The sequence below is a fragment of the Seriola lalandi genome, unplaced genomic scaffold, assembly GCF_002814215.2.
Source record: "Seriola lalandi dorsalis isolate HSWRI2012SDOR001 ecotype SW California unplaced genomic scaffold, Sedor1 jcf7180002054167, whole genome shotgun sequence".
NCBI lineage: Eukaryota > Metazoa > Chordata > Actinopteri > Carangiformes > Carangidae > Seriola > Seriola lalandi.
In genome coordinates, this window is record NW_019524720.1 from 25076 (window position 1) to 50662 (window position 25587).

At 36.5% G+C, this 25587-nt stretch overlaps 4 protein-coding genes across 4 annotated transcripts; 2 read left to right on the forward strand and 2 right to left on the reverse strand.

Moving 5' to 3' along the window:
• Positions 1–516: 516 nt before the first annotated feature.
• On the reverse strand, positions 517–6591 carry LOC147819259 (uncharacterized). Its single transcript, XM_087173296.1, has 10 exons — positions 6535–6591; positions 6378–6440; positions 6031–6300; positions 4956–5219; positions 4725–4853; positions 4013–4069; positions 3715–3783; positions 3519–3566; positions 2739–2871; positions 517–2002 (listed from the first exon to the last, which is right to left on the reverse strand). Exons 1-9 carry the CDS (start codon positions 6563–6565, stop codon positions 2774–2776), a joined length of 1029 nt encoding a protein of 342 aa, XP_087029422.1. The 5' UTR covers positions 6566–6591; the 3' UTR covers positions 517–2002; positions 2739–2773.
• Positions 6592–12552: 5961 nt separating this feature from the next.
• On the forward strand, positions 12553–15230 carry LOC147819260 (uncharacterized). Its single transcript, XM_087173298.1, has 5 exons — positions 12553–12645; positions 12905–13050; positions 13506–13623; positions 14017–14130; positions 14362–15230. The coding sequence occupies exons 1-5, from the start codon at positions 12585–12587 to the stop codon at positions 14784–14786; spliced, it is 864 nt and encodes a 287-aa protein (XP_087029424.1). The 5' UTR covers positions 12553–12584; the 3' UTR covers positions 14787–15230.
• A 518-nt stretch (positions 15231–15748) lies between these two features.
• LOC111653159 (butyrophilin subfamily 3 member A2-like) lies at positions 15749–20352 on the forward strand. Its single transcript, XM_087173295.1, has 6 exons — positions 15749–15781; positions 16147–16253; positions 17047–17385; positions 17550–17837; positions 17931–18050; positions 18299–20352. Exons 2-6 carry the CDS (start codon positions 16148–16150, stop codon positions 18895–18897), a joined length of 1452 nt encoding a protein of 483 aa, XP_087029421.1. The 5' UTR covers positions 15749–15781; position 16147; the 3' UTR covers positions 18898–20352.
• Positions 20353–21025: 673 nt separating this feature from the next.
• LOC147819261 (low affinity immunoglobulin gamma Fc region receptor III-A-like) lies at positions 21026–23786 on the reverse strand. Its single transcript, XM_087173297.1, has 5 exons — positions 23546–23786; positions 22923–23165; positions 22601–22723; positions 21649–21700; positions 21026–21340 (listed from the first exon to the last, which is right to left on the reverse strand). The coding sequence occupies exons 1-5, from the start codon at positions 23703–23705 to the stop codon at positions 21313–21315; spliced, it is 606 nt and encodes a 201-aa protein (XP_087029423.1). The 5' UTR covers positions 23706–23786; the 3' UTR covers positions 21026–21312.
• Positions 23787–25587: the final 1801 nt, after the last annotated feature.

The window sequence follows — 25587 nt, forward strand, 5'->3', positions numbered from 1 at the left end:
AGACATGTAATTTATGAATGCAGTGAACGAGTACAGTGAACATTAGGGGGCAGCACTGACCATGAACGGGCCTCTCCTTGAGAATTGGAAGTGGTAGAACAATTTGACAGCTACAGATAATCCTGTAAAAAATAATGTACATGTACTTGCAATTAATTTAATCAAAAGTCACAATAGATAAATTATTGCGCAGAATTTAAAACAAAATTAAAGGCTGTAAAATAAGACTCCTTTTCTGCACTACACATTAACCTTCATAACATTTCTGGCAAATATATTGAGTTAACACAATTTTTACATAATAAAACTGAAAATTGCACATCATTTGCATCATTGAGTTTATGGCCTAGATGTGCATTCAGTGGATTTAGAGATGGCAGTGTCCATAGTCAAGTACTAAAATTTATGATATAAAAAAAAAAAGATTCTTAGTACCAGGTATCTAGTATTGATTTATTTTTTTGAAAAATTGGAGCAACAAAGCAAGCATACATTTTTAGAAATTAGCTCAACTCCTAAATGAACAGTTGAGCTAATTTCAATACAGAGATTGAACATTTATTCCATAGTCAATTCCACAGAATCAAAGATTTCTTTTCATGGCACATATTCTCCTTCCTTGTAAATTCCTGTCGACTCCTTCCTCGTCATATCGACTGCCAGCAGGTCAGTCCTAGGTTTGTGTGTGTTATGCTCTTAGGTCACATTAGCCGATGGCTAATATAACCTGGTGCCTTTACCAAAATGTAGAGATTAGCAGCATGTTACAGAGGTCTGTAAAGCTCACTTTCTTCTAACTACACATCCAAGATTTATTTATTTTATTTTTTTACTTTTTAAACTTGACTGATACCTACTCTAGTGACTTCAGTTGAGTATATTTTAGGCGTCAAACAGCTTCCTCTGGGGAAACTAAAGGCTTTCTAAAATTTAAAATAATTAAAAACATGAATGTAAAATGAGATGAAATAATAAAGGGTGCTGTCGTACCAGAAATTGAAATTTTTGCGTGATATAATTTGTTAGCTGCCTTGAGTTGAACCTGAGTTAAGTACGCTGCATGAGTTGCATGTAAAGCCACGCTGTTATAAATACTCCCTTGAGCGAGCATGTGTAACGGATATCAGCGCTTTAATATGTTCATGGAAACTTATTGAGGTCAAATTGATATAACGGCTGACCACAGCAAATGTTTTTTGAAATAGCATGTTCAGACGTGTGAACAGAAAGCGCAGATGGAACAAGGTGGTTTAACTGTTGCACCTGAATAAACTGCTCACTCTTAAAATAGACACTGACGTGACTAAACCAAGGGCGTCATACAGACTGATCATGACCACACAGCAGTTCTCAAATAATATAAACAACATTGTTAAATTGTTCCCTTAATTTCATGATTTTGTCTTTGGTTTCCTACAGTGTCTTAACAGTCCTCTGTGGGTTTACAAGTTACTCTGGCTACCTCATTCTTTGACTGTGAGGAACTGACACTAAAACCCAACTTTGACCGTTTAGTTTTAAAGAACTGAAACAAACAACTGATATCAGTCTAGTGTGTATTCTATTGTTCCCTTGTCTTTGGTATCAAACTCCCATAGCTGGTAATAGTTAACTGAATTATTCTAAGTTTTCATTTATCGTTTTATTTTATTAATTATATAGAGCCATTGAAAACATTGAACTATTGTGCCACAAATGTATTATAAAATCAAGTTTATTTCAGTCCATGCACTACTTAAGGTGGTTTTGATTTTTAAAGACCATGAAGAGCTTAAAAATGTGTGTAAAAATGAGCACTGATAATGGAAACAATGCCAAACATGTTTTTCAGTCAACTGTAGCAAAATAGCATATTTCACACATTTACAGAACTTTAAAAATTTAAAAGTAACTGAGCTACTCTAGCATTGCTGCATGTGACTGAACAGTATGACTTCCTCCTTTTATAAGCATAACTTTGAAACTGACCATCTCCTCAGTCCTTCAGTCGGGTGTGAGCAGCCTGTAAAAGAAGAAAACAATTGCACGTAAGGTTTTTTTTACTTTCATTAGAGGAGAAATTGGGGAAGCTAAACTGACAATGTTGATGTGATTTCTCTGAGGAACTGCACTTGTGGGTACAAATATGGTAGTTTAGCTGTTGAACAAATGTAGTGCCAGGGAAAAGGGCTGTTTTTTAACAGGAAGATGATGAGCTGAAAATATTCTACATGAAGCGTACAATTAAATGGATATTGGATTGTTCCTGTGGGTATTTTTAAGTGTCAAACATTTTTTTTCTGCTGGCCATGCCCACATGCAACACATTTCTCTGCTGGTGTGTAGGTTCTGCCGGTCCATTAACTGGAACGGCGCTGATATGAATCTAGTGAAGGTAACACTCTGACTATGCATGACTTCCTCATACAACCCCATGTATCATAACCCGAACTATCCCTGTAAATCGTCCAAGAACTCCTGTAATTTCAGCTTGACTTAAGACTCCACAACAGACTGAGCAAAACCACATTTCAAGTTCGTGGTCCATGAAACAAAAACATCTATCAATATGCCAGATTAACCAGTAGTAACGTAAATCTGCAATGCCAAATAGAACTCTGTCATGGGTTATAGGGTAATCTCTAAATTTGAATATCTCGTATATCATTGAACTCATTGTCAAGCTTTAAGTGAGTGATACTTACGTATTCTGTACTGTGACAGTAGTTAAAGTGTAATATCTGACTTTATGGTTTTACCTTGGTTGAGTTAAAGTACATAGTGGACTATGGTATTATTCAGTTGCTGCAGTCACTTCAAAGGTGACTAGAGAATAGAGGATATTTTCGTCTGGTGAAGATGACTTGGTATCCTCTCTGGACACTTCCGACTCTGTTCGAGAAACAAACAAACTTATCCCTCTGTGCTACATGAGATCCAAAATTTACTGTTTTCTGATTTTCCTGTAAAAGTATCTAAATTACACAAGTTTTTTTTATTATTAGTTACTGTTTTTCCAGGTTGTACAACAATCTGTATCCCACTGTTTTTAAGGTGATTTGAAGAAAAAGTAGGTGGTAAGAGAAAACAAATGAAATGATCTACCAGTTACATTCTTTCTTAACCTTTTTTTTATTCTGGTGTTGGTTGATTATTTTGAGTATCATTCAAATGCTTTTCTTACCTATATAAAAGACTGAATTCTGCCCCTGTATTTGAAATGTGCTACTTAGTGTAAATAAAGCTGCTGGCCTACATGTCATACAGATGTAGACCATATTAAAATGTTTGGTGTGACTGTCAAACTGCACAGCCTCTTGTAGTGTAGACGGCTGAAAAAAAAACTGCAGAGGGGCCTGTTGTTATAGCTTGTGGTTTTTTAATGTGGTTCATAACTGAAATTATCACCTGCAACTAGTAGTACCTGAAATGAAACCTTGTGATCTGCAGACAGATATAAGACATTTTTTCATTGGTGTAGGTATCTATAAATTTAGTGTGTAAATTACAATTAAGATTAAAAAAAAGTAACAAACTACCTTTGTTCTTCCTTTGTTCTATAACAGCATATGTCACATCACCTGACACTGAAACATAAAAAACGAAAAACAAGTCAATTCCTGGCGTGCCGTTAGTATTTTTATTGTTAGGCTGTTTCATGGCTGCACGTACTGATTTAAATATGGCATTATACATTAAATACATTAAAAAATAAAAACGGTATAAATCATGTACCTTCTCCCTTCCTTTGTTTTTTGACAGCAGCATATGTTGCATGGTGTGAATCAATGACACTGTCCTCTCCTGACAATGAAAAAAACTCATGAATGCAAATTTCTCAAATACCCCAGATAATCAATACACATTACCAGCAACACTTGCCAGAGTAAAGGAAATGAGACCGAATTTCGTGTACCCATGAGGTGCTAATGTAAGCTTTTCAACATGCATGTTAATTTGCAAACATGTCTTTCAGCCTTTCACGGCTGATTATAGAAAAGGAAAGCAATATATAAAGACAGGTGTTACTCACCTGTATGATCATCATGTGAGTGTGAATTTGGTGTCGATTTTTCAGCTAAAACACAGACTGATAGTGAAAGACAAAAGGAAAAAAGTTATAAATAGATAAATTGGACATTGTTGGTTGCATGGAGGACAAGTAGACGTGATTTAAAAAGAAAACACCATCATAAACCATAGCATATGTTTTTAAGGAAACATAATGCCACATGTTTTGTTTTCCACTGACATAATGGGGAAATGTTGTTGAGTGAGCAGTCTTTGTGTAGCTCAGTAATACCATTACCACACAATGTTGATTTATATATATGGAATGTAACAGTAAAATATTCACTATTTCATTTATTTTCTCCCTAAATATCTTAAATTGCAATATCTACTTGTGTCTGCAACATTCATTTTTTTGTGGATATGTCTTTTACTCACAGGACTTGATTATTGTTATGAAAACATCATACCCTGAAAGTGAAATTATAATAATAATAATATATAATATTTCACCAAAACCATAATTGTATACCAACCTTGACCAAATTGCTTGTGCTACCTAAACATAACTGCAGATGAGACTTTAAGATCGCGCTCACCGCTGTCAAGATTACTGTATGTGCTTTGTGTGCCTATCCTCCGTGCATCTTAAGTGCTGTACACAAATGTAATTCATTATAATCCAGTTTGCCACCACAACATCTAAAGAAATCAAATTTAGTGAGTTTCTGTACCTTTGTGTTTCCTACACAGAAGTAGTCCCAGTAACAGCAGCAGGGCCACAGATAAAACAGCAACAACAGGCCATAGCATGATGAGATTAGGGGACTCACTGTGGGGGGGGCGAGTGTCTTCATAAGGATCTGGAAAGAATATAGAAAACGCATTTACATCATCTATCTTGAACCTGGAGGAGAAAAAAAATGCACATATCACAAAAACAAAAAACAAAACAAAACAAACACCTTCACTTAGATTTAAAACAGCTAGCCAGCTCTCTGGTGACTCTCCAGCTTCAGAGATTGTGCACTTGTAAAGTCCTTCGTCAGACTTGGAAACATTATGGATGGTCATGGTCCTATTACTGGCATACGCAGTCCATAAGAGGGAACCATCTTTGTAGAATTCAGCTATGTTTCGTGTCTTAGTTTTCTTGTTTCTGCAGTGAAGAATCACTTCATTTCCTGCTATCACAGGATGAGGAAGAATTTCCAGGATTACAAAACCATCTGAAAAATGTTTATTAGAAAACATCAGTCATGTACCATGCCTATTAAGTGAAGATCCTTGCCCAGAGAAGGGACTGTCTGTATTACACACCAATAACACAACAGATTGACGCTTGTAACAGTAACTACTAGTACTTTTTAATGTCTACAGTAGTTTCAAAGACAAAATTCCGTACAGGGCAAAAATAAAACAATAAATGCAAAGGCAAATGAAATTAAGAATGGTTTTAAATTATAATACAATCACCATGGAACATGATGTAGAGAAAGTATGTGGAGTATGACAGGAGGTTCAACCCAAACTTACTTTACTAAGTGGGACAGACATTGTATGTGTTAAGCCTGATTTTAGCCCTGAATTAGTTTCCCTCGACTAATTTTAGATTGGAGATTGTTTGGCATTTGATGTGCAGTTCAAGATAATAAAGGGGTCAAGACACCTAATTAGCAAATATTTAATGGATTTCTGGCATGTCTGAAATTTTGGTCTTACTTGCAGTTTAAGCTATTCCACAGTCCAGTTTCCACAGGATTATGGGAGAAGTATTTTCCATGGTCTGTCTAAAAGTCTTGACTTGCATGTCAAACAAAATTTGCAACAAAGATGGCAAAACCAGATATAATGCACATTTCCCTCCTAAAGAATCCTCATTTGAAAATGTATAATAGTGACAGGTTTTGTCACACCCTATATCACAACCCATGTCTTAAGTAACATTGAAATTGTTGAACTATAGACCTTTTCTAGAAAAGTTGAGCTTAGTGTGTCTCTACATAATAAGGAAATTCTTGATTTATGTGCTCAACATACCAGTGACAGTGACGTTTACAGCACTGCTTCTCTCTCCAACTTTATTTCCACACCAGTACTCTCCGCTGTGTCTTTTAAAGGCAGGATAAATGGTGCAGGATGGTGCAGATGTGTCACAGCTTGAAGAATTTGTCAGACCTCTTTTGTTGGGTTTCCACATCACACTCTGTTCATTGAGGCCATCAACCTCTTGGCAATGTACAGAGAAGTTCTCATATTCAAAAAATTGAAGTCTGTCGGGAACAATACGAGGCATAGCTGCATCTGAGACTGATGCAGAGAAATAGAGCAATTACATTGAGGTTATCCAATTTAAATATTTTCCAATTACAAAAAGCCCAACTTACCAATTGTTTGAACAAAGTAACTGCGGTTGACTTGTGCAACCACCACGACCAACACATTGATCACTGGAGAGACAAATGAAAAGAGCTGCACATTTGACATAATAATAATATAAATCATGTCTGTTGCGAAAAAGTTTGAAAGCCTTGGTCTACTCACACAGTGTGATGCAGAGCGCTGTAACTGCCATGATGTCTTCCTGCCGACTGTGTGAGCATCAGGCTGAAATACAACTAAGACACAATGAAGGTCATAACCTCCTCTTCCTGTTTGAATTATTTCTGGTGTTGATGCAGCTGCAGGCTAGAAATATATTAGGCAGAACTGCTATGTAGGAAGTAATAAACTCACTGAATCCATCCTAAAGTCAAGTGTGTACCTAATAATAATAATAATAATAATAATAATAATAAAATGTTATGTGGGGGAGCTGGCAAGCATCCCTCTCACTAAGGTGAAAAACAACACACTGATTAATACAGGAAGTTAATTTTTTTTATGTTGTGCTTTTATTGTGGGAACCTCTACTAGAGGTCTACTTCCGGGGGGTGTGTTTTCATGGAGTGCACACATGGGAATGCAGCCACCGGACTCAGCAGGTGTCAATTACCTTGTTAGGCTGTACCAAGTGGGCAGGAAAGAGAGGGGAGTGGGTAGAGGGGTTTTTGTTAAGTTCGGCTTTTGTTTGGTATTTCTTTAGTTTATTATGCATTTTATTTAAACTGTGTTGGGCCAAATGTCGAGTGTGTCTTGTGTATGTAAATATCAATAATGTTAAATTGTAAATATTTATTCTAAATTTATGGTGGTAGTGTTCAGGGGCCCTTCACTATGTAATGTTTTGGTAGAGACTGTGGGTAGTTATGCCAGGTGGGAAAGCAGGGTAGGGGGTCGGGGAAGGGGGGGTCAGGTCGAACGGCGCCGCTGCCGCTGCTATCCATCCACTGTGACCTGCTACACCAGCCAGACTGCTTTTGTTGTCGAGCCATTCTGCTACATATATGTAAGAGCTGTTGTATTTCTTTCGTAATTTGCCTATGGTCACCAGTAAACAAAAATCAGAGCTCTGAAACCAATCCTTGTGGGACTGATGCTGTTCATTTCTCCATCACGCTTGCACCTCAATCCTGCTGGCCTTCATCCTGGTTGTAACCTTACAGGTCAACAACCATAAATATATTAAATCTGTTTTTAAGTAAAATGATGGCCCACCATTATAGCTTTCAGTGTCAGTCAATACCTTCCTCAAAGCATGCTACGGCCAAAAAACATCAGCAGCGACACTTTAATAAAACATGAAGGAGCAATGATGTTGACTTCTTTGAAATATCTTAACAGATACACTCAATCAAAATGAAAGAATAACAGATAATAACAGCCTCGAGGATGGCTATCATCTTCTTCTATCTCTTTTTGTTGTTTATGGGAGGAGGACGTGACCTTAGCTGGACACAGCAATCAGATCTGAATTGGATCTCAATGTGAAGATGAGCTCTCTGTACTGATGAAACAGGATGGAAATGGCACATTAGGAAGTAACCTGTACAGAATAGATCACCCATCCAACAGGAGTCAGATTTCTGAAAGGAGTATGATTTCCTCTCCTTAGTCTGTTCATCTCCTTCCCTAGATCTGAACACAGTCCTACTCTGCCCTCTGTTGTTTTTCAGCCACTTTGACTTCTAGGCTGCTAAAAATCACAAATAGCTAACATCTGTCTTAGCTCTGCTCAGTTTTTATTGACTCAGCAGACGTCCTCCATATAAAATCCAGATGCAATAGATCTATTATTACATTTGTAGGATGATATTTCATATGACCGCGGGTCGTCTACCATCTGGCTGCCGATAAGCACACAAGCACACACCTTATTTGAATACAGTTGACCAATGTAAGTACAAATGATCATATTTGAGGACTTTGCCCCTGATGAGTACTGCACTCGGAGGTGAGCTGATGTTAACCAACTTGTTGATGCACAGAACAGGTAAGGTATGAGAAAGCTTGATTTTTGTTTGCTGTTTTAATTAAAAATCATTAATTGTGAAACATAATCAAGTCTACGACAAGTGGACATATTCTTATGAATGCAGATGATATTTCATTTTTTATTTTTTATTATTTTTTGGGGGGCTTTTTTATGCCTTTATTTGATAGAACAGTAGAGAGACAGGAAATGGGTAGGCAGAGAGAAGGGGAATGACATGCAGTAAAAAGGCCGTTGGATGCGGGACTCGAACTGGGGCCAACTGCGGCGAGGACTGTAGCCTCTACACATGGGGCGCCTGCTAAGACCACTACGCCACACAACGCCCCGATATTTCATATTTGAGACAAAATTTAATAAAACATGCAAGTATATATTTTATAGTAAAGCTTTTACTTTACATCATTATTGCCTGGGCAAACTTTGTCATTGTGATGATTTTTATTATTTTATATGACCATCACCCCAGGACATGTTTCTTCCCCAAATACTCTCTTCATTTAAGATTAATGTTTTGCTGCTGGTTTACAATTTATCATTTTTCAGAACTCCAATTATGCCTCCACTGAAAGAGAAGACAATGGCCAATAGTGAGTATTTGAATTTGTTTTTCCGTTCTCAGTATTGCTTGACCAGCAGAGGTGGACAAAGTACACAGCTGCATTATTTGAGTCTATAAAGTATAGATACCTCTGGTCAAATCTTACTCCAATGCTACTTAATAGTACTTGATTTTAAAACACTCAATTATTCAAAAGTATTCATCAACACATTGTTTCACATTTACAGAACCTAATGACTCTGAAATGATTGACTAACTGATTGTAGAATATAATGCCAAGCTCATAGAAATGGCCATAAAAACACAATTGAATCAACAAAACACCACCAACTACAAGCTGTTCATTTGGAGTTAAACAAACCTTTAATATTTTGACATGCTAAAGTGAAATACTTGGACTTGAAGCATTTTCTGCGTCATCTTTAGCTAGTAGCCATCGTCAGGGCACTGACAAGTTCAAAGTGAGCTGTTCAAATGTGGCACAGCACAGCATGACAGTGTAGGAGTTGGCTGTGTGTGATTGGTTTTTCTCCTGTGATGAACACAGTGTGTATGGTTTATCACTTTTTCAAAATAAAATCAAATTCATTCACTGACTAAAAGCTCTTCAAAGTAACGAGTGCTGCACTTCAGAAATGTATTGGACTCAAAACCACAATATTTGTCAAGTGGAGTAAAAGTCAGAAGGTTACAAAAAATAATAATCAAGCAAAGTACAAATACTTGAAAAATATACTCAAATAAATGTACTTTGTTACTGTCAACCAATCGTAAAACAACATACAACACATCAGCAAAACTGGTGTGTCACATGTTTTAATTTATAGTTTCTGATTTTTGTATAGCAGTGTTACACCCCTCCGATTGAGATCTAATATTTACTAATCTTTTATTAGTAGTTGTGTGCCATAAACCTCTAATGTCTGAAATTATGAATTGAGATCAATTAAATATAAGATAGGGTCTTTCTAAATCGATTTTGTACAATTCTAAATATCCTTTTTTAAATTCTTTATTTTTTTTTGTTTTTTTTAAATAATTTGCTTAAATCGTTTTTTGAAAAGAAATATATAATAAATTCACGAAAATTTGTGTTTCTGTGCTTCTTTGTTACAGTAGTAACAACAGCTGAGTTCTGTGACAGTTTGTTAGCAGGTGGTCGTCTATCAGATGTGATCAACTGAACCCACAATAATAAATTAATTTTTCCTTCTTGCATGCAGATATATTGGATCAATCCAGTTTTACTTCCAGCCCCTGCTTTACCATGGGCATGGTGTGTGGTTTCGGTGCCCTGGCTTTTGGTGGTTTAATACTCCTAATTGTTGTGTGCAAATGTAAACGTAAGTCACAATTTGTTAATTTGTTTTAGAAATGGCATATTTCACTGTAAAACATGATATACTTGACAGTATGACAGTAAATGCAATTTAATCTTTAAAGCATTTTACCTTCATCAGCCGAGTTATTTAATTCATACAGTCTTTCAAAAATCTTAGAGGCAGTTCAGGTTATTTGATATGGGGCTGTGTGAAGTAGTCATGCATAGTCGCTGAAATGTAATCAGGGAAGTAAGTATTTAAATTGCTCTAATACTCAAATCGCTTCATGTTAACATCATACATGGGTGTGTTACTGTGTTGTTCAATGTCATTTTTTTTTCACAAAAGGTGACAAATCTGTGCTGCAGGAGTTTAAATCGCTTAAGATTGATGAACGAGACAAGATGGCACAGCTGGTTACCACCCTGAGAGAGCAGAAGAGGGAGCTGGAGAACCAGAGAGATAAACACAAACGACAACTTGAGAAAATCCAGAAAAAGAAGGAGGACAACAAGGAAAAGCTTCTCTCAGTGGAGAGGAAAATAACAGAGAAAAAAATGTCATTTGACAAAACAGAGGCATTGCTGAGAGAGAAAGAGAACCTGTTACATGCTGAGTGGAGACTCGACGATACAAAGAAAACTTGTAAGAGACAGCTACTTAACATAGAGAAATTGCTGGAACCCATAGAGAATCTCAATATAAGAATAGAATAAGAGGGATGGTTGAATGTTAGAAATGGCAAAAGCTTTAGATTAGATTAGATCAAAAGCCAAGCAGGTGAGCTAACAAATTACACTTATTTTGTTAAACAGGAAACCAGCTTTGGTGTAATATCACAGATGAATTGATTCAAACTTGTTGCGGCTGTTTAGCTAAAAAGAAAAGTGATCAAGTGTAACTTAAAAATTTTATGAAACAGAATACAGTGTTGCATACAAGACACATTTACTATGCCAGAGGCAGCTGAATGACGACAGTTATGAGTAGGATATGTTGATTTAGTTAGCAATGTGTAAAAATATGTACCATAAAACTTAAATTAAACAAAGTGTGTCTTTTACTGGCCTGTTGTAACTACACATTTAATCAAATAAAAGCAGGTTTCACTTAGACGACAGGTTCAAAAACCACTGCAGCAAAGAGACAAAGGTGTGATGTGAAATTTAAACTGTCAGTATCTAATTTGCCTGAAAAACATCTCAGGAGGAGCAGCAGATTTTTTTGATAGTCTGGTAATTTTTATTAGTAATATTCATATTGGTTTAAATAATTAATTTAATGGTATTTCCCATCTTTTCTGTGCATGAGTTTTGTGTGAAAGGAATTAAAGGCCTGTCTTTGGGACAGGCCGGTTGAATTTGGTGACTGAAGAAAATAAAAGCCCGGGCTATCAATTCTATGGTATAAGACAAAAGAAGAAAAAAACATATTGGAAAGTATATACAATGTTGGGATGATAAATCATTTTGTTCAAGTTTAGTTAATTATTGTACATATTCTTAAAATCTGAATAAAATTTAATTGATAAAAGGTTCTTTTGAAGTTTTTCTTTTTCTTATTTTCTGCTGTAAAAGAAACTTAAGCTGAAATCCCAGCTGCAACCACAACTACGCCTTCATTCTTCTTTGTCAGGGTAGAAACTACCAGCAGAAAGTCTTTCAGTATTTTACATAGGGAAGAACGGTGAAAGGAAGAATAGAGTGTGTATATGTAAAAATAAGTTTTACTTTATATTTGCATCGTGATGTAGATCCAAGTTCATAGAGTAAAACCTAAATGCGACTGTGAACCAGTGGAGAGAAAATTACTGTAGAATAGAACAATCTGATTTGTTTTCATTAAAAGTCTCACTGAAATATGAGAGTTTTCATGCAGTCAAATATTTAAATTATATTCATGCAAAAGCTGCATCATACAGGCGGGAAAAAGCAAAGTAAACACACCTCGCTTGATTACAGGTGACCAAAGTACACGGTATTTTATCTGAGGACTGACAGTGCAGCACACATTACTGAGACGAGTGGCCTTTGATGCATGTAGCAGGTAGTACTCTTTTGGAGTATACAACTCTTTAATTCTAATATTTGTATTTTGAAAATGTCCATATATGTAGGGGATGTTTTTTTTAAGTCAGCATTTAATATCATGCAAGGTGTCTTCAGCAGCGAGTGCTGTCAGTTTCAGAACAAAAATTCGAAACGTTACCTATTGTCACACCTGGATTTTTAGCATTCATGGTTTTCTGTAAAAGCCATCTAAATTGTCTGCATGCTATCTTGTTTGTTTCATCATTCCAGCTGACTTCGTCTCCCCCAGTACTACTTCTTATATCATCATGATCGCGAGTAAATTCCTGCTTGCTGTTCCAGTTGTCTTGTTTATCTGCACATGGAAAAGTAAGTCACACATCTTTGTGGTCATGGTGATATGAGGATTTTCGTTAAAAAAATAATTAAATGTTCATTGTTTAAAATATTTAAATACTTGTGATCACCTTACAGATGAGCAGCTGTATTTCACTGTTTATACTTCTTTTTGGAATTAAAGTGAACGTCTTATTGGCTTCAGTGTTTTACTCTTTCCCATATAACAATAAAGCATTTTCAGGTTTACCATCACAATCATTTTGTGCTTTTGTGTCTGGTTTAATTTTAGGCCCACCATTGGAGAAAATGGATCATGACAAGATATATTCACTGTTTGAAAAACAGACCAAAATGAAAGAACAGGACGCTCCATTGATTGAACAGAAGAAATCTCCAGAAGTCATGATGGATGATAATAAGCTGCAACATGAAAAGGTAGCTTTTTTTCAACTGTCTAGTCAATCTTTTTTATAGATGCTCTGACTCAGCTATACAGTCATTGCCTTTGCTAAGATCAAAACGTTGTAGCGAATGACATTTCATTTAATGAAGCATTCAAGTAATATACATAAAAATTGATGGACATAATGTGATGTCCGCATAGCTACTGACAGAAAATAAGTCAAATATATAAGATGTTTATTTAGAATATAAAGTAGGGGGGGCTTAGTGGACCAGGGGTTAAGAGTAGGCCACTGATTTAGCAGTGCACCTTTGTTCAATTCTGTGCATTTGTATCATTTTTCACAAGTTCATTATTATCCTTGTGACGAACATATTTAATCATGTAGATTTTGAATATTGTGTTATAGCAAACATTTTTTTTTTCTTTTTACACCTGTATGACCCTTTCTCTCTGGGAATTACAGCTAGTTTATTTCATTTTTCAGAAATTCACAAAGTTGAACTCGAAGGAGGAACTGTTCTTCAAACCGCAGTTGACTGCCTTCAGTGGCTCACTCTCCCATGACACTGTTTTCTTTCTTGTTCTTATACACACCTGTGGAGGTAACATAATACACCTGTGTCATGCTCAGCTTGATTCTAGTTTTACTGTAATATGTAGTGGTTCTCAAATAGAAAATGTCTGACTTCAGTCATTAAACTTGGATCACTTTAGTGTGATATGATTTCTACATGTAAATTCATATAAATAAATATAGATAACATTAATTTTTCATATGTAATGTATGTTTACAAGTGTATGATCAAGGTGCATTTTCTGCAACAAACTTTAATTTTCTACAGAATCAAAGCATGAATCTTAGTTTGCGGTCATTACTTAAATCTTAAAGATAGATATTTTTCTGTAAGTGATTTCTCCAATTATATTATTACTCAATTAACTTTTACTGGAAAAGTGCTCCATTTGAAATCTATTTTGCTCTGCTTTCATTTCAGTTGATGTGGTTGCATCCATTTCCACGGTGTACTCTTACCTGTTCTCGGCACATGGCCTTTTTGAACTCGCCCTTAGTGGTATTTTGGCTGTTTATGCTACGTATAAATGGAAACGTAAGATTGTATTTTTTATTTTTTATTTTAATTATATGCAGTTTGATTCATTTACAGATGATAAACATGAAACACCTTTGACATTATTAAAACTAGCATTTCATCCACCAGTCCAATTTTAAATGTGTTCTTTGTCTAATTTTTCACATAAAAAAATCAATGTAAACTCAATTACTGGTGGTTTTTAGTTTAAACTTTACTCACATTTCTCTCATTGTTTCTCCATAAAAGGTGAGAAAGCAGAATTGATGAATAAAAATGCACAGAGAGACAAAGAGAAAGAAGATGTGGTGACAACGCTGATGGAGGTGAAGGCTGAGCTGGAGAACCAGAAGGGTCAACTCGAAGTGCTGTTGGAGGAGGTGGAGGGGGAGAAAGAAGAAAACAAGCAGCAGCTTCAGTCGGTGGAGCAGGAAATAACAGAGAGGGAGATGACTTTTGACAAACCAGAGGAATTATTAAGAGAGAAAGAAAACTTGTTACGAGCCCAGTGGAAACTGGACCAGACAAAGAAAGACACAAAGAGGCAACTACTGAACTCTGAGAAACTGATGGAGCCAATAGAGATTCTGGTCACTAGAATAAACAGAATGAAGGAAGATGAAAAAAAAGGCGGCAAAATTAATCTGTCACTGAAATTCACTGAAACAGTCTAAAAGAAGTTTCATATCATCATACAGTAGCACAGCCGGGAACTGCCTGATTCATACTCTCTGGGACTGATGTGAAATTGAAATATATCTGTTATGACATGTAGGTGTATTGTGCGTCGTATTCAAGGTTGCTAATTGGAATCCACACACATTACACTATTGCAAGTGAACATTTATTAGTATTTGAAAATGGGAAACACTTTAAATAAAATGACCAAGCCAGTTTGAAACCACATGGGGAGAAGTAGTGCAGGTTTTGACCTTAAGAACATAGGGCAAAGATTCAAGATGAAGCTGGATTAAGTAGTTGTGTTGGTGGGAACTTGTTACTTGTTTTCAACAACGTTCAAATATGCAAACATGTACAGTCAATAAGATGTCAGAACATAAAGAGGTCATCAGGACTTTGGTAATATTTTCTACATTAAAATTCCTTTTTACAATGGATGTCTACTATTGCCTGCTTTGTGGTCTGTGCTCTCTTCACTTGGTTTCGTCCTCCACCACTGGCTACAGACTAAGGTTTGAAAGTTCTAAAAGGTTTTTAACTTCTTTTTTTTTTTTTTCAATGTGCAACCTCCTCAGAGAAAAAATATTTCAAATAACATGTAATAAGGAAACAGATGTCCATTCCTGTTTTTATGGGAGTATAACTGACCTATGATTAAATATTAACCACTCACTGTTCTCCTGGGTATAATAAAACAACCAAGAGCCAGTTAATCCTTAGACCAAATCTGATCATCTTTGCATTGTATTTTATTTTCTGCATTAGGTTGAACTCTAATTTACTACAACTCTGGCTAAGCTTTAGCTACTTTGAAATTCTGAGTGTTGCAGAGGAATAGTTCAAAGCATAGCCAGGAATAATTTCATGCACACTTGCATGTAAATGGAAAAAGTGAACACACCTTATTTTATTATACATGACCATGGTCAAAGTACAAACCCATGCAGCACAGTGAGAGGCGAAGGCATCGCTTTACTGCACGCAACAGGTATGTGGGATTTTCAACATTTAATTTGTAATGTAAGTTGTAAAGCTTTATATATATATATGTGTGTGTGTGTGTGTATATATGTGCCGTATATGAAGCAGGTACATCACAGCAGAACGAATGTGATAGATTGTAAAGTTATGACGAGCAAATGTGGAATTAGGCTACCATTGCTACCATTGGTATCACATTTGCTTGTTGTTACTTTACATTTAAAGTTTTCTACACAGATTTGATGTTGAATCCATAATCTTGTGAATAGTATTTCACAATCTTAGTGAATGTTCCATGCTAAAACAGTCAGTTTTAAAATGAAATGGTCTGTTTAATGAATACTTGTGTATTTTAAATGTTTGACTCTCCAGGATGAATCACGTAAAGGATGGACAGTCTTTTAAGTCTCCGCTCAGAGCCACCAGTATTCCAGTTTTCCGGCACATTGTCTTCTTACTCCTAACACACTTTTGTGGAGGTAACTTACACATTGTGGTATGTGTTTAAGGGCTCTGACACACTTGGTGTTAGATGTGTCTGTGAGAGATGGGATCCTACAAAAACAGAACAGCGTGTTTCACATAAAACATTTCTTTTTCTCTGATTCTTTCGCTGGTTTGAAGTTGGCAAGACTCAGTTTGATAAAGGTGATATCACATTGCTCTTAGAACTTTTAGGATTTAGCAACTTTTAAATCAGACTCTGGTGACAGTTGATTGGTTGTTTGCTTATGTGGCCACTGTCAGTCAGATCGGACTAAACCACACCCACACAGTCCGATGAAGATTAGTTTTTGAGGGTTACCTCTGAATATCTGGGAATGTTTTTCTCTTTGACTTTTACTTATTTATTCTTTTGAAGGCCATTCATTGATTTTAATGGATTTGTTAGTTGGCAGGAGAGAGTTAACAGGGCCTTGGGTTGGCATAAGCTCATTGTCGACACCTTAAAAGCTCGGCCACCATGGCCAGTCTTTTCCCTGCTAGTTCTGTGATGTCGCCTTATTGTGTAAACACTAAATTTAATATGTGAAAAATATGAAACCATTTGAACACCGAAGGCTCCATTCTGTTACGTCACAACTGCTAGATAATGGTGTAGTGAAACACTAAAACCAGCACCTGCATGTAAATACAGGTAAATGATTGCCTACTAGAAAATTCTGAAAATCTAGAGGCACAACAGAAGCCGAGATGATTCATGTTCAGCCTGACAGTGGTGAGTGTGTTTATTCTGAAGACAGAATTTGAAATGGACCTATTTATTTCCAGGTCAGATGCAGGTTGATCCCCCCCAGCCGGTCGTGGTAATGGTTGGCGATGACACCGTTTTGCCTTGTCAGCTGGAACCTGCCATGGATGCTTTTAAAATGACAATGGAATGGGGGAGACTTGACTTGGACCCCAGGTTTATATACGTGTGGCACGACGGTAAGGCGCTTCTGGATGACCAAAACACGGCCTACAAGGGAAGAACATCGTTGGCCATCGACAAACTGAAGCATGGAGACATTTCACTGAAACTCTCCAAAGTGAAAGTCTCTGATCATGGAACGTACAGATGTTACATTCCAAAACAGAGTAAACAATATTTTGTAGAGCTTCTTGTTGGTGAGTGTCTTACTTTAAGAGACTTGAACATGTTTTGATTTTATTGCCATTTGTTTTTCGGGTACACAGAACACCTAATCTCAGTTATTTCCTTGTTCTTTTGTAAAAAATGTGACTTGAGATTGTGTAAGTAAACGTTGTTTAAATTGTCTCCTCATCAACAGCTGCCATCTCCTCACCTGGTGTCAGTTTAGCGAAGCTTCATAAAGACAGTGGTCGAGTGGTTTTACAGTGTGAGTCTAAAGGCTGGCATCCAGAGCCTGAGCTGTTGTGGCTGGACGGTGAGGGAAAGCTGCTCTCTGCTGGACCTACAGAGACAGTCAGAGGTCCTGATGACCTCTATACTGTCAGCAGCAGAGTGACTGTGGAGAAGAGACACAGCAACAGCTTCACCTGTAGAGTCCAACAGAAGATCATCAACCAGACCAGAGAGACACAGATTCATGTTCCAGGTAGAAATTATTTCTACAATTTATAAAACAGTCACAGTTGAGCTTCATTTGGCTCTGGTTTTCTATAAATACAGTGTTGTTCTTTTATTTCAGATGATTTCTTCATGGCCACATCTAACTGCGCTGCTTCCATCAGCTTTAGTGTGGTTTTCTGCTTAATGTTTGTGGTTGCAGTTTCCTTTTCTGTCTGGCAACAGAGACAAAACAAAATAAGTGAGTCAAAAATGTATTTGATTTATTTAAAAACGCTTTTCCTATCAAAGCCCTTAGATTATTACTTACTCTTTACTTTACTTTTTTTTAACAGTATATAGATAGTACCTGTACAATTAGAAAGTTGTTTTAAATGGATTAAGAAATGTGTCATATACTGGAAGACATTTTTACAGCAGAACTCATTTGCTGTTATTGTGCATCTGTCTGCAACTGCATAGTTTAACAATTTTTTTTTTTAATCACAGAAATGCCATGTCGAGACATGAATGAAGACCAAGAAGAGAAAACCACAGCTACTAATACCAGCAAAGAACATCAGCCTTTGATGGCAAGGAAAGAAATCAACAAAATGGACAAAAAAAGGGCAAAACTTGATGAACAGTTAAAGAAGCAAGAGGAGGAACAGAAGGATGTGGTGCAGATAATTGACTGTCTGATGGAACTGACTAAGGAACTTGAGACGCAGAAAGAGCAACTGACTGTCCAGATGCAGAAAGCAGAGAGAGAGGTAGAGGAGACTGATAATAAGGTTACATCAGTGGAGACAGAAGTAACGGTGGGAGAGGAGGGAGATAAGATAGCTAACAAAGCAAAGGGATATTTAAAACTGAAAGAAATCATACTGGAGAGTAACAACAACCAGCAGGAGAGAAAACAAGAATACCAGCAACTGCAAATGAATGTAGACAAAATAGTCAAGAAGGTATTTGAAGAAATCCAAAAAATTAGAGAAAAGGAGAAAAAAATAGAGGGTCACGTGGAGAAAATTAAAAAACAGCTACAGGACACAGAGGAACAGAAAGAGGAGATTCAGAGGAAACTTCAAAGAAAAGATAAGAAATAGGAAAAGACGAAACAAATCCTACAGAACGAGATAAATTCGTGCTCTTTGTGTACATGTAATGACTAAAAAAATTGTGAAGGCTTTCAACACTCCACATCACACTGAGTACGTCAGTTTTTTAATCTCCTCACATCGTCCAGGTTGTGTTTTGAAGAATATTTAGAGATAAGATTTCAGCCCATCACAGTGTTTGTGTGTCAGACCTCCTCCTAATGAACAACATTTGAAAAGAGATGACCAAAAATATGTAAATAAGGAGGAAAAGTTGAAGAAAAAGTTCAGTGTAATCTGCTGAATTGAACAATTAAAGCCAATCAACTATATTGTAAATACAGTGTAAATATTTACTCATTTTCTTGAATTTAGTTTTCTTCCCTCAATAGTACTAAATCTATCTTAAAACAACAATTAAATTAGTCCTTCCTTTTTTCTTACATCCTTACATTAATACTGATATTTTTCCTGAAAAGTTAAATAGGAATGTAAGATACTTACTAATACTAATGTTGGCATGGTAAGAGCATCTTCACTTGAATATATCTGATATTTTCACTACGTCTTTGCCTCATCTGCTTGGCAAGGGTGTGTCTGTGAAATGTAAATAGATGGTTAAATCAGTCATCATTTCTATCCTCGAGCCTGAAAATCTGTTATTGAGCAGCTTGTCATTCCAAATGAAATGTATATAATGAACATAATCATTATGGCCCATGTTGTTGACATTTCAAACATGTCACTCTGTGTGCATCCTTTTGAACTTTTTAAACAGCTGCACAACAAAACCAAAGCAGTTGGTTTTCCCCAAAGTAGTTTGGTTGTGGGAAATCCCTGCTGCACCTTCAGACACGTAAGAAGTCCTTGTATAGGTTCTATTCAGGTCCTGCAGTTAACTTCAGCCTCTATCATTCTGGCAGGCGGAAAACATGCTGTGCAAACATACATTATTACTTACTACTTTAACACGAAAATTGTCAAAGAAAATCCCCACAGTATCTGGCACACATTTAATTTGATCTGTAATTTTATTGTATCTTTTTCGAGGTTTTATAATCTTTTAGCGGGTCAATAGATCTAGCTCAACGTTGACGTTGAGCTGAAGTTGAGGTCAGACTGATGTGACAGCATGATAAGTCATTGACCACAGGAAGAGTATTTAAAGGCTACAGCTGCTCTGTTCCTGTGAACACTGTCTGCAGACGTGTGAACAGACAGAACATTGTGGTTTAACTGTTTCACCATAAATAACTGCTCAAATGTTGTAATGTTCAACTGTGTGACAATTCAACATCATTTCAGGTCAACTGCCACAGAATGTTTAGTTTTCCTAAATATACATACAAGGAACAAGGAACTGTCCTTCACTGTCTTATCTCTGATCTGTGTGTTGTGTAGTGTTTATAGTCTATAGGAGAATATTAACAATTAAGTGAAAATAAAAATCTAATTTAATCCTAATTTAATCCAATTAACATGCAGCAAATGAAGTTCATTTTCAGCCATGGGTAGCGTCTGCAGGTATTTCTTTTAAAGTACATGTAGCCCTAACACCTCAGGGCCGCCTACATGTAGTCTGGGACTCGAAACCCGAATCTGGAGAGCATTTGCTGCACCACTCTGCTGTTCTTTAAATCTACTTCTTTGATAATAACTCAAAGTGTCGCAGATGAAAATATCAACATTTCTCTCATCTGGACTATGGTGGTTGGACAGTAAGAGGACAATATTTAGAGAGATTTTAATGAGAAAATCACCCTAAACCATAAAAGTAAGGAGGACTGAACATTCTGTGAGTATGTGATATGGTGTCCTGTAATCTAAGAAACGCATGTCTAATCTAGAGTTCGTGGTTGTATCCCTCCGCCACTCAGACTAGTTTCAGGTTGCATTCCTGTTCATCTGCAGTCATATAGAATATTAACCAGTCGTGACATTTTTTCACACCTGCTGTGTGTTGAGTTATGGCTAAAATGTGTTTTCTGACCACCAAAATCTAATCAGTTCATCCTTGAATCCAAATGAAAGTTTGTGCCAAATTTGAAGAAATTCCATCTAGGCGTTACTGAGATATTGCATCCATAAGGCAAGAGGAATAACTATGACATGGTCTCAGACACATATTACATCACAATTACAATTTAATTATGATTTTTCTTTAAAATCACATCAAATATCATTTGATTATTGATACTACAGAATTGCTAATAGAAAAACAACCAAACATGTTCAATGAATTTAACATGCAGAAAAATTACATTTAGTTTAAACACAATATTGATAGACATTTAAAAAAGGAACTTGTTTTGCACAACCACTAAGTATAAGGTATAACTTCCTTCCTTACTAAATTAGCTTTCATGCACAGTATTACATATACAGGTACCATGTGAGCGTTAAACAAACGGTCCTACTCTTCTTTCAATCCGATGTCTCAGCTCTTACTGACCTGTGAAACACACAGGAGATACACAATTTAGGAAAAAAAAAGCATGCACAGTAAAAGATGTTTATGCCAAGACATTTTGATCTTAATATTGTGAGTTTTTTTCGTTTTTTTTTTTTTAGACAAGGTTTACTACTACACTCTTTTCTGTGACCTTAGTGCTTTGCAAGCCTTGCAGTCATCACTTTGTGAGAAGATGTCTAATAATTTGACGTTATCAATTCATCACTGAATTTTATTTATTTTGTACTGAGTGAATTAATAAACACTAATGACCTGAAATGACAAGAGAACATCATACTTAGTCTTACCAATAGTAGACAGAAGAATAGACGACACTCTCTTCTGGTAAACATCTTGTGCCTGTCATAGATTTTTGGAAAGAAAATAACCCGCTTTTAGGTTAGAACTGTGACAAAATGACAATCACTTTATGGAATAAGGTTTTGCAATAGAGGACACAATAGAGGTGGGGGAGTTGATTCACATCAAGTCAGAGTTAAGTCACAAATTAGAGGACTTGAGACTCGCACCGTTAAAAGACTTGACATTCATGACCTGAGACTTGACTTAGACTCGAGACAGATGATTTGGAAGACTTGACTCCTTTTATGAAATATATTGCATTTTCTTGATGAGGTACGTTTCATTTTCTGAAACGTGATTTCAAGTGTGATGCCCATAAACCAGTGATAATGGGGAGGGACAAATACTTGTTGTGAGGTGCCCTTCTTTTCTGTCTCTGGGTTTACTGTGTAGTTTAAAACTGAGAGGCTCAAATGGAGAGACAGTTTTTGATGGACAGACTTTAAATGTTTCAGATTAAGTTATTGCGCTTTTTAATATTTTAGCTTTTTATTCACGCGCAGTCAACCAGTCTAACGTGTTACTGTTGTACAAAAAGAGTTTAGTTCAGAGTTCCAGTCTTACTCAAATGGGGAAAAAGGTCTACACCTTGTGGACTAGATATGGTGTACAGATTTTATTCTTAGCAATGCTTTTTTGTTGTACTTTCTGTCGACTAAAATATCAATTTGATTCTTTGCCATGAAATTTCATACAGACATTCATGATCAATGCTACTGACTTTGGTGACCCAATGATTTTTCCTCTAATGCCACCATGAGCTTTTGTTTGTGGTTATGTGTGAAAAATTTATATCTATTTGATGGATCATTTGAGTTCTGTACGGACATTTATGATTCACTCAGGATGAATTATAAGAAATGACTTTGGAGAACACCCCACCCCCCATCTGTGTACCTTTGCGTTTTTCACAGTAAAGAAGTCCCACCACCAACAGCAGCGGAGTTGCCACCGAAATACTGATCAGAATCCACAGCAGAGCGGAAAGATGTGGGGAGTGAATATGGAAAGAATGAGGACCTTAAAAGACAAAAAAAAATTAACAATGTCTACTGTCTATCACTAGTGTTGACATTGGAAAAAATATTCTTTCCTTTAGCATAATGGCGTGACAAATTTTATATGAATGTATGATTACAGCTAGAACAGGAAGCACAACTCAGCTACACTACCATTTGATATTTTGTGTTTTCAATGCAAACACCTTGTGAGTTCTCACCTCTTACAGCTAACCAGCTCTCTGGTGATTCTCCAGCTCCAGAGATGCTGCACTTGTACAGTCCCTCATTAAACTTGGAAACACTGGGGATGTTCATCTTTCCTTTGTAACCCGTTCCAACACGGGTGCCATCCTTGTAGAACTCAGCAATGAGGTGTGAATTATTTTCCATTCTACAGCGCAGAGTCACATCATCTCCCTTAGTCACAGGCAGAACAGGAATGTCCAGGATCACTTCACCATCTAAAGAATACATAAAAATAGCGATAGCTTCTGGGGCTTGTTGCACCATATTTTAAACATACAAACAGCAACATGACATCATTTTCTCTTGCGTTATGACACATTCAAAAAATTAAGATATACCATGCTTCAGACACAATCAGTGGGAATGTAGAGTTTACAAATGTAGTCTTTTTGCAATTTGCAGTATTTTTTTCCCCAAATTGCTTTTGTTAAACAGTCCCCAAAACTAAAAACTGCAAAAACTACAGCATTCACTTTATTTCAGTGATTTAACCTTACTGTTTCTTCGAGATGAAGAGCAAATGATGAATCATGTTTATTTTCACTTTAAGAAAAATAAGTAATATAAATCTTGATGTATACTTTGCCAAACATACCAGTAACTGTGATGTTAACTGCATTACTTCTCTCCCCCTCTTCGTCTTCACACCAGTACGCTCCACTGTCTGCTGGATAGGCACTTTTAATGGTGCGGCATCTTGTTGATGTCTTCCAGGAAGAGGCATTTGTCGGAGTAAATTCCTTCCGTTTCCTCATCACTCTCCATTCATGTGGCCCACCAAACTCCACACAATTTACAGAGATTGACTCGTATAAAAAGAACTGAAGTCTGTTTGGAAAAATGTGGGGAAAACTTGCATCTGAGCCAGAGACAAAAATGTTTAAGTTAAAGAATTTCCATGTGATTTTTACAACCTCAACATCATCGCTCCTACAACATATTTTAGGCACGTGTTATTTTACATTTCTTATCTTTTAAAAAAGTTTCCTTATGGTTAAACCATGGTGTATAGGGTTATACAACTAAAACCCTTAAGGTTAAGAAAAGATGTGGTTAGAGTCAATAACATTCTACATGACCATCCACCACCCTGATTACCACACTGGTACAATCCATGTTGCCAAATAAAGGTTAGACTACTTCCTATATAGAGGCACAAATGGTAAAATTAATAATGGCCAATATGGACGTACTTCCTGGTTAATGCTCTGGATTATTACTTATATTAATTTTGATCTCTCAAATATTTAGTGACACTAGATGTTTTGTATAACTGCCATGGATTTTACACGTGCAGTGCAATTGTAAGTTTTTGTGCACCAAACACACATGGAATCATCTACAACATACTCTCAAGATCGACACACTCCTCGTCACCCGTGGACAATTCAAGAAAGTGATCTCAAGCCAGCTCACCTCAGTGGGCAAATGATTTCACTGAGTATTGTCCTCTTTTGAAGTCTATCACTGTATGTGTGTATATCTCGACATCATTGCAAATGAGGGAAACCTCAATGATTGAGGCAACACCAAAAACACTATTGTTAGTCAGTGGGGATATTTCTGTTAAGTCTTAAATCTTAAAGGAATAGTTTAGGTTATTTGATGTGAGGTTGTATAAGGCAGTCATGCGTTGTGAGTGTGCAGTAGACAACGTGCTAAACGGGCATCTTTTAAAAGTGTCTAAAACACGTTTTTCTTCTGGCCTGCCCACAGCAACACATCATTCTGCTAGTGTACCAGTGCTCCCTGCTGCCTCCCTTAACTGGCAGTGCGCTGATCTGAATCTACTGCAGGTAATACACTGACTATGCATGACTGTCTCACACAACGCCACATCAAATAAACCAAATCTAATATAACCCCCTCTAATATAAAGTATTAAAAACAGTAACTGCAACTTACCATATTTCTGACCATTACTGTTGTGAACTTTTGCTACAAGAAATGCATTAATCACTAGAGAGAGAGAAAAAAGAGTTGTTTCAGAAATACTGACCTATACACGTCTGTGTTCATGCTAGAATATCATGAACCATCAAGAACAATCATGTAATCTGTATATGCCTCCTAGGTAAAAGGAAAATCGTAGGTTTACATCTCCCATCTCCCAACAAAGTGTTGTAATGTCTGACCTTTTGTAAAAAAGAAAAAAAGGTTTTTGCCGAAAGCTTTCTAAAGAAAGTGACAAACAAAATGGCTACTCACATAGTGTGATGCAGAGAGCTGTAACCTCCATGTTGTCTTGCTGCTGTCACCATCAGACTGAAACAGAAATAAATGCAAGTGTGACCTTCTTCCTGTTTGGCCTCTTATAGAAGCAACAGCATGTGAGAGTTTTGGTTCTAAAAATATGTGAAGTAGAGCTGCTCTGGTTGAAGAAATAATCTAGCTGATTTTGCCGTGTGTGCTAAATGGTTGTAAGCAGAAGATGTGCAGATTTTCTGTTAACAACTTTACGGCAAAGCTTGTAAAGTGACGTGTTCTGACCCAACTGGACTAATTTCAAGGAGCTGAATCATTTGGAAAAGCTAAACTAAGTTCACTAAAATTTGCTGTGTAAGGAAGTGTTAATTGAGAGAGGAACTGAGTGTGTGTGTGATGGTGTCTATTATGTAATCATTCATGTATTAAACA

Coding starts and splice junctions, on each gene's coding strand:
- LOC147819260 (XM_087173298.1), top strand. CDS start 12,585: ATGATCGCGAGTAAATTCCTGCTTGCTGTTCCAGTTGTCTTGTTTATC. Junction 12,646..12,904: donor GTTTATCTGCACATGGAAAA/GTAAGTCACACA, acceptor GTTTAATTTTAG/GCCCACCATTGGAGAAAATG. Junction 13,051..13,505: donor ATAAGCTGCAACATGAAAAG/GTAGCTTTTTTT, acceptor TTCATTTTTCAG/AAATTCACAAAGTTGAACTC.
- LOC111653159 (XM_087173295.1), top strand. CDS start 16,148: ATGAATCACGTAAAGGATGGACAGTCTTTTAAGTCTCCGCTCAGAGCC. Junction 17,838..17,930: donor GACACAGATTCATGTTCCAG/GTAGAAATTATT, acceptor CTTTTATTTCAG/ATGATTTCTTCATGGCCACA. Junction 18,051..18,298: donor ACAGAGACAAAACAAAATAA/GTGAGTCAAAAA, acceptor TTTTAATCACAG/AAATGCCATGTCGAGACATG.
- LOC147819261 (XM_087173297.1), bottom strand. CDS start 23,705: ATGAGGAAACGGAAGGAATTTACTCCGACAAATGCCTCTTCCTGGAAG. Junction 22,724..22,922: donor GAGCTGGTTAGCTGTAAGAG/GTGAGAACTCAC, acceptor TTGTCTTTTAAG/GTCCTCATTCTTTCCATATT. Junction 21,701..22,600: donor TTACTGTGAAAAACGCAAAG/GTACACAGATGG, acceptor AATCTATGACAG/GCACAAGATGTTTACCAGAA.
- LOC147819259 (XM_087173296.1), bottom strand. CDS start 6,565: ATGGCAGTTACAGCGCTCTGCATCACACTGT. Junction 4,070..4,724: donor TCTGTGTAGGAAACACAAAG/GTACAGAAACTC, acceptor TTTCACTATCAG/TCTGTGTTTTAGCTGAAAAA. Junction 3,784..4,012: donor CTCACATGATGATCATACAG/GTGAGTAACACC, acceptor TTTCATTGTCAG/GAGAGGACAGTGTCATTGAT.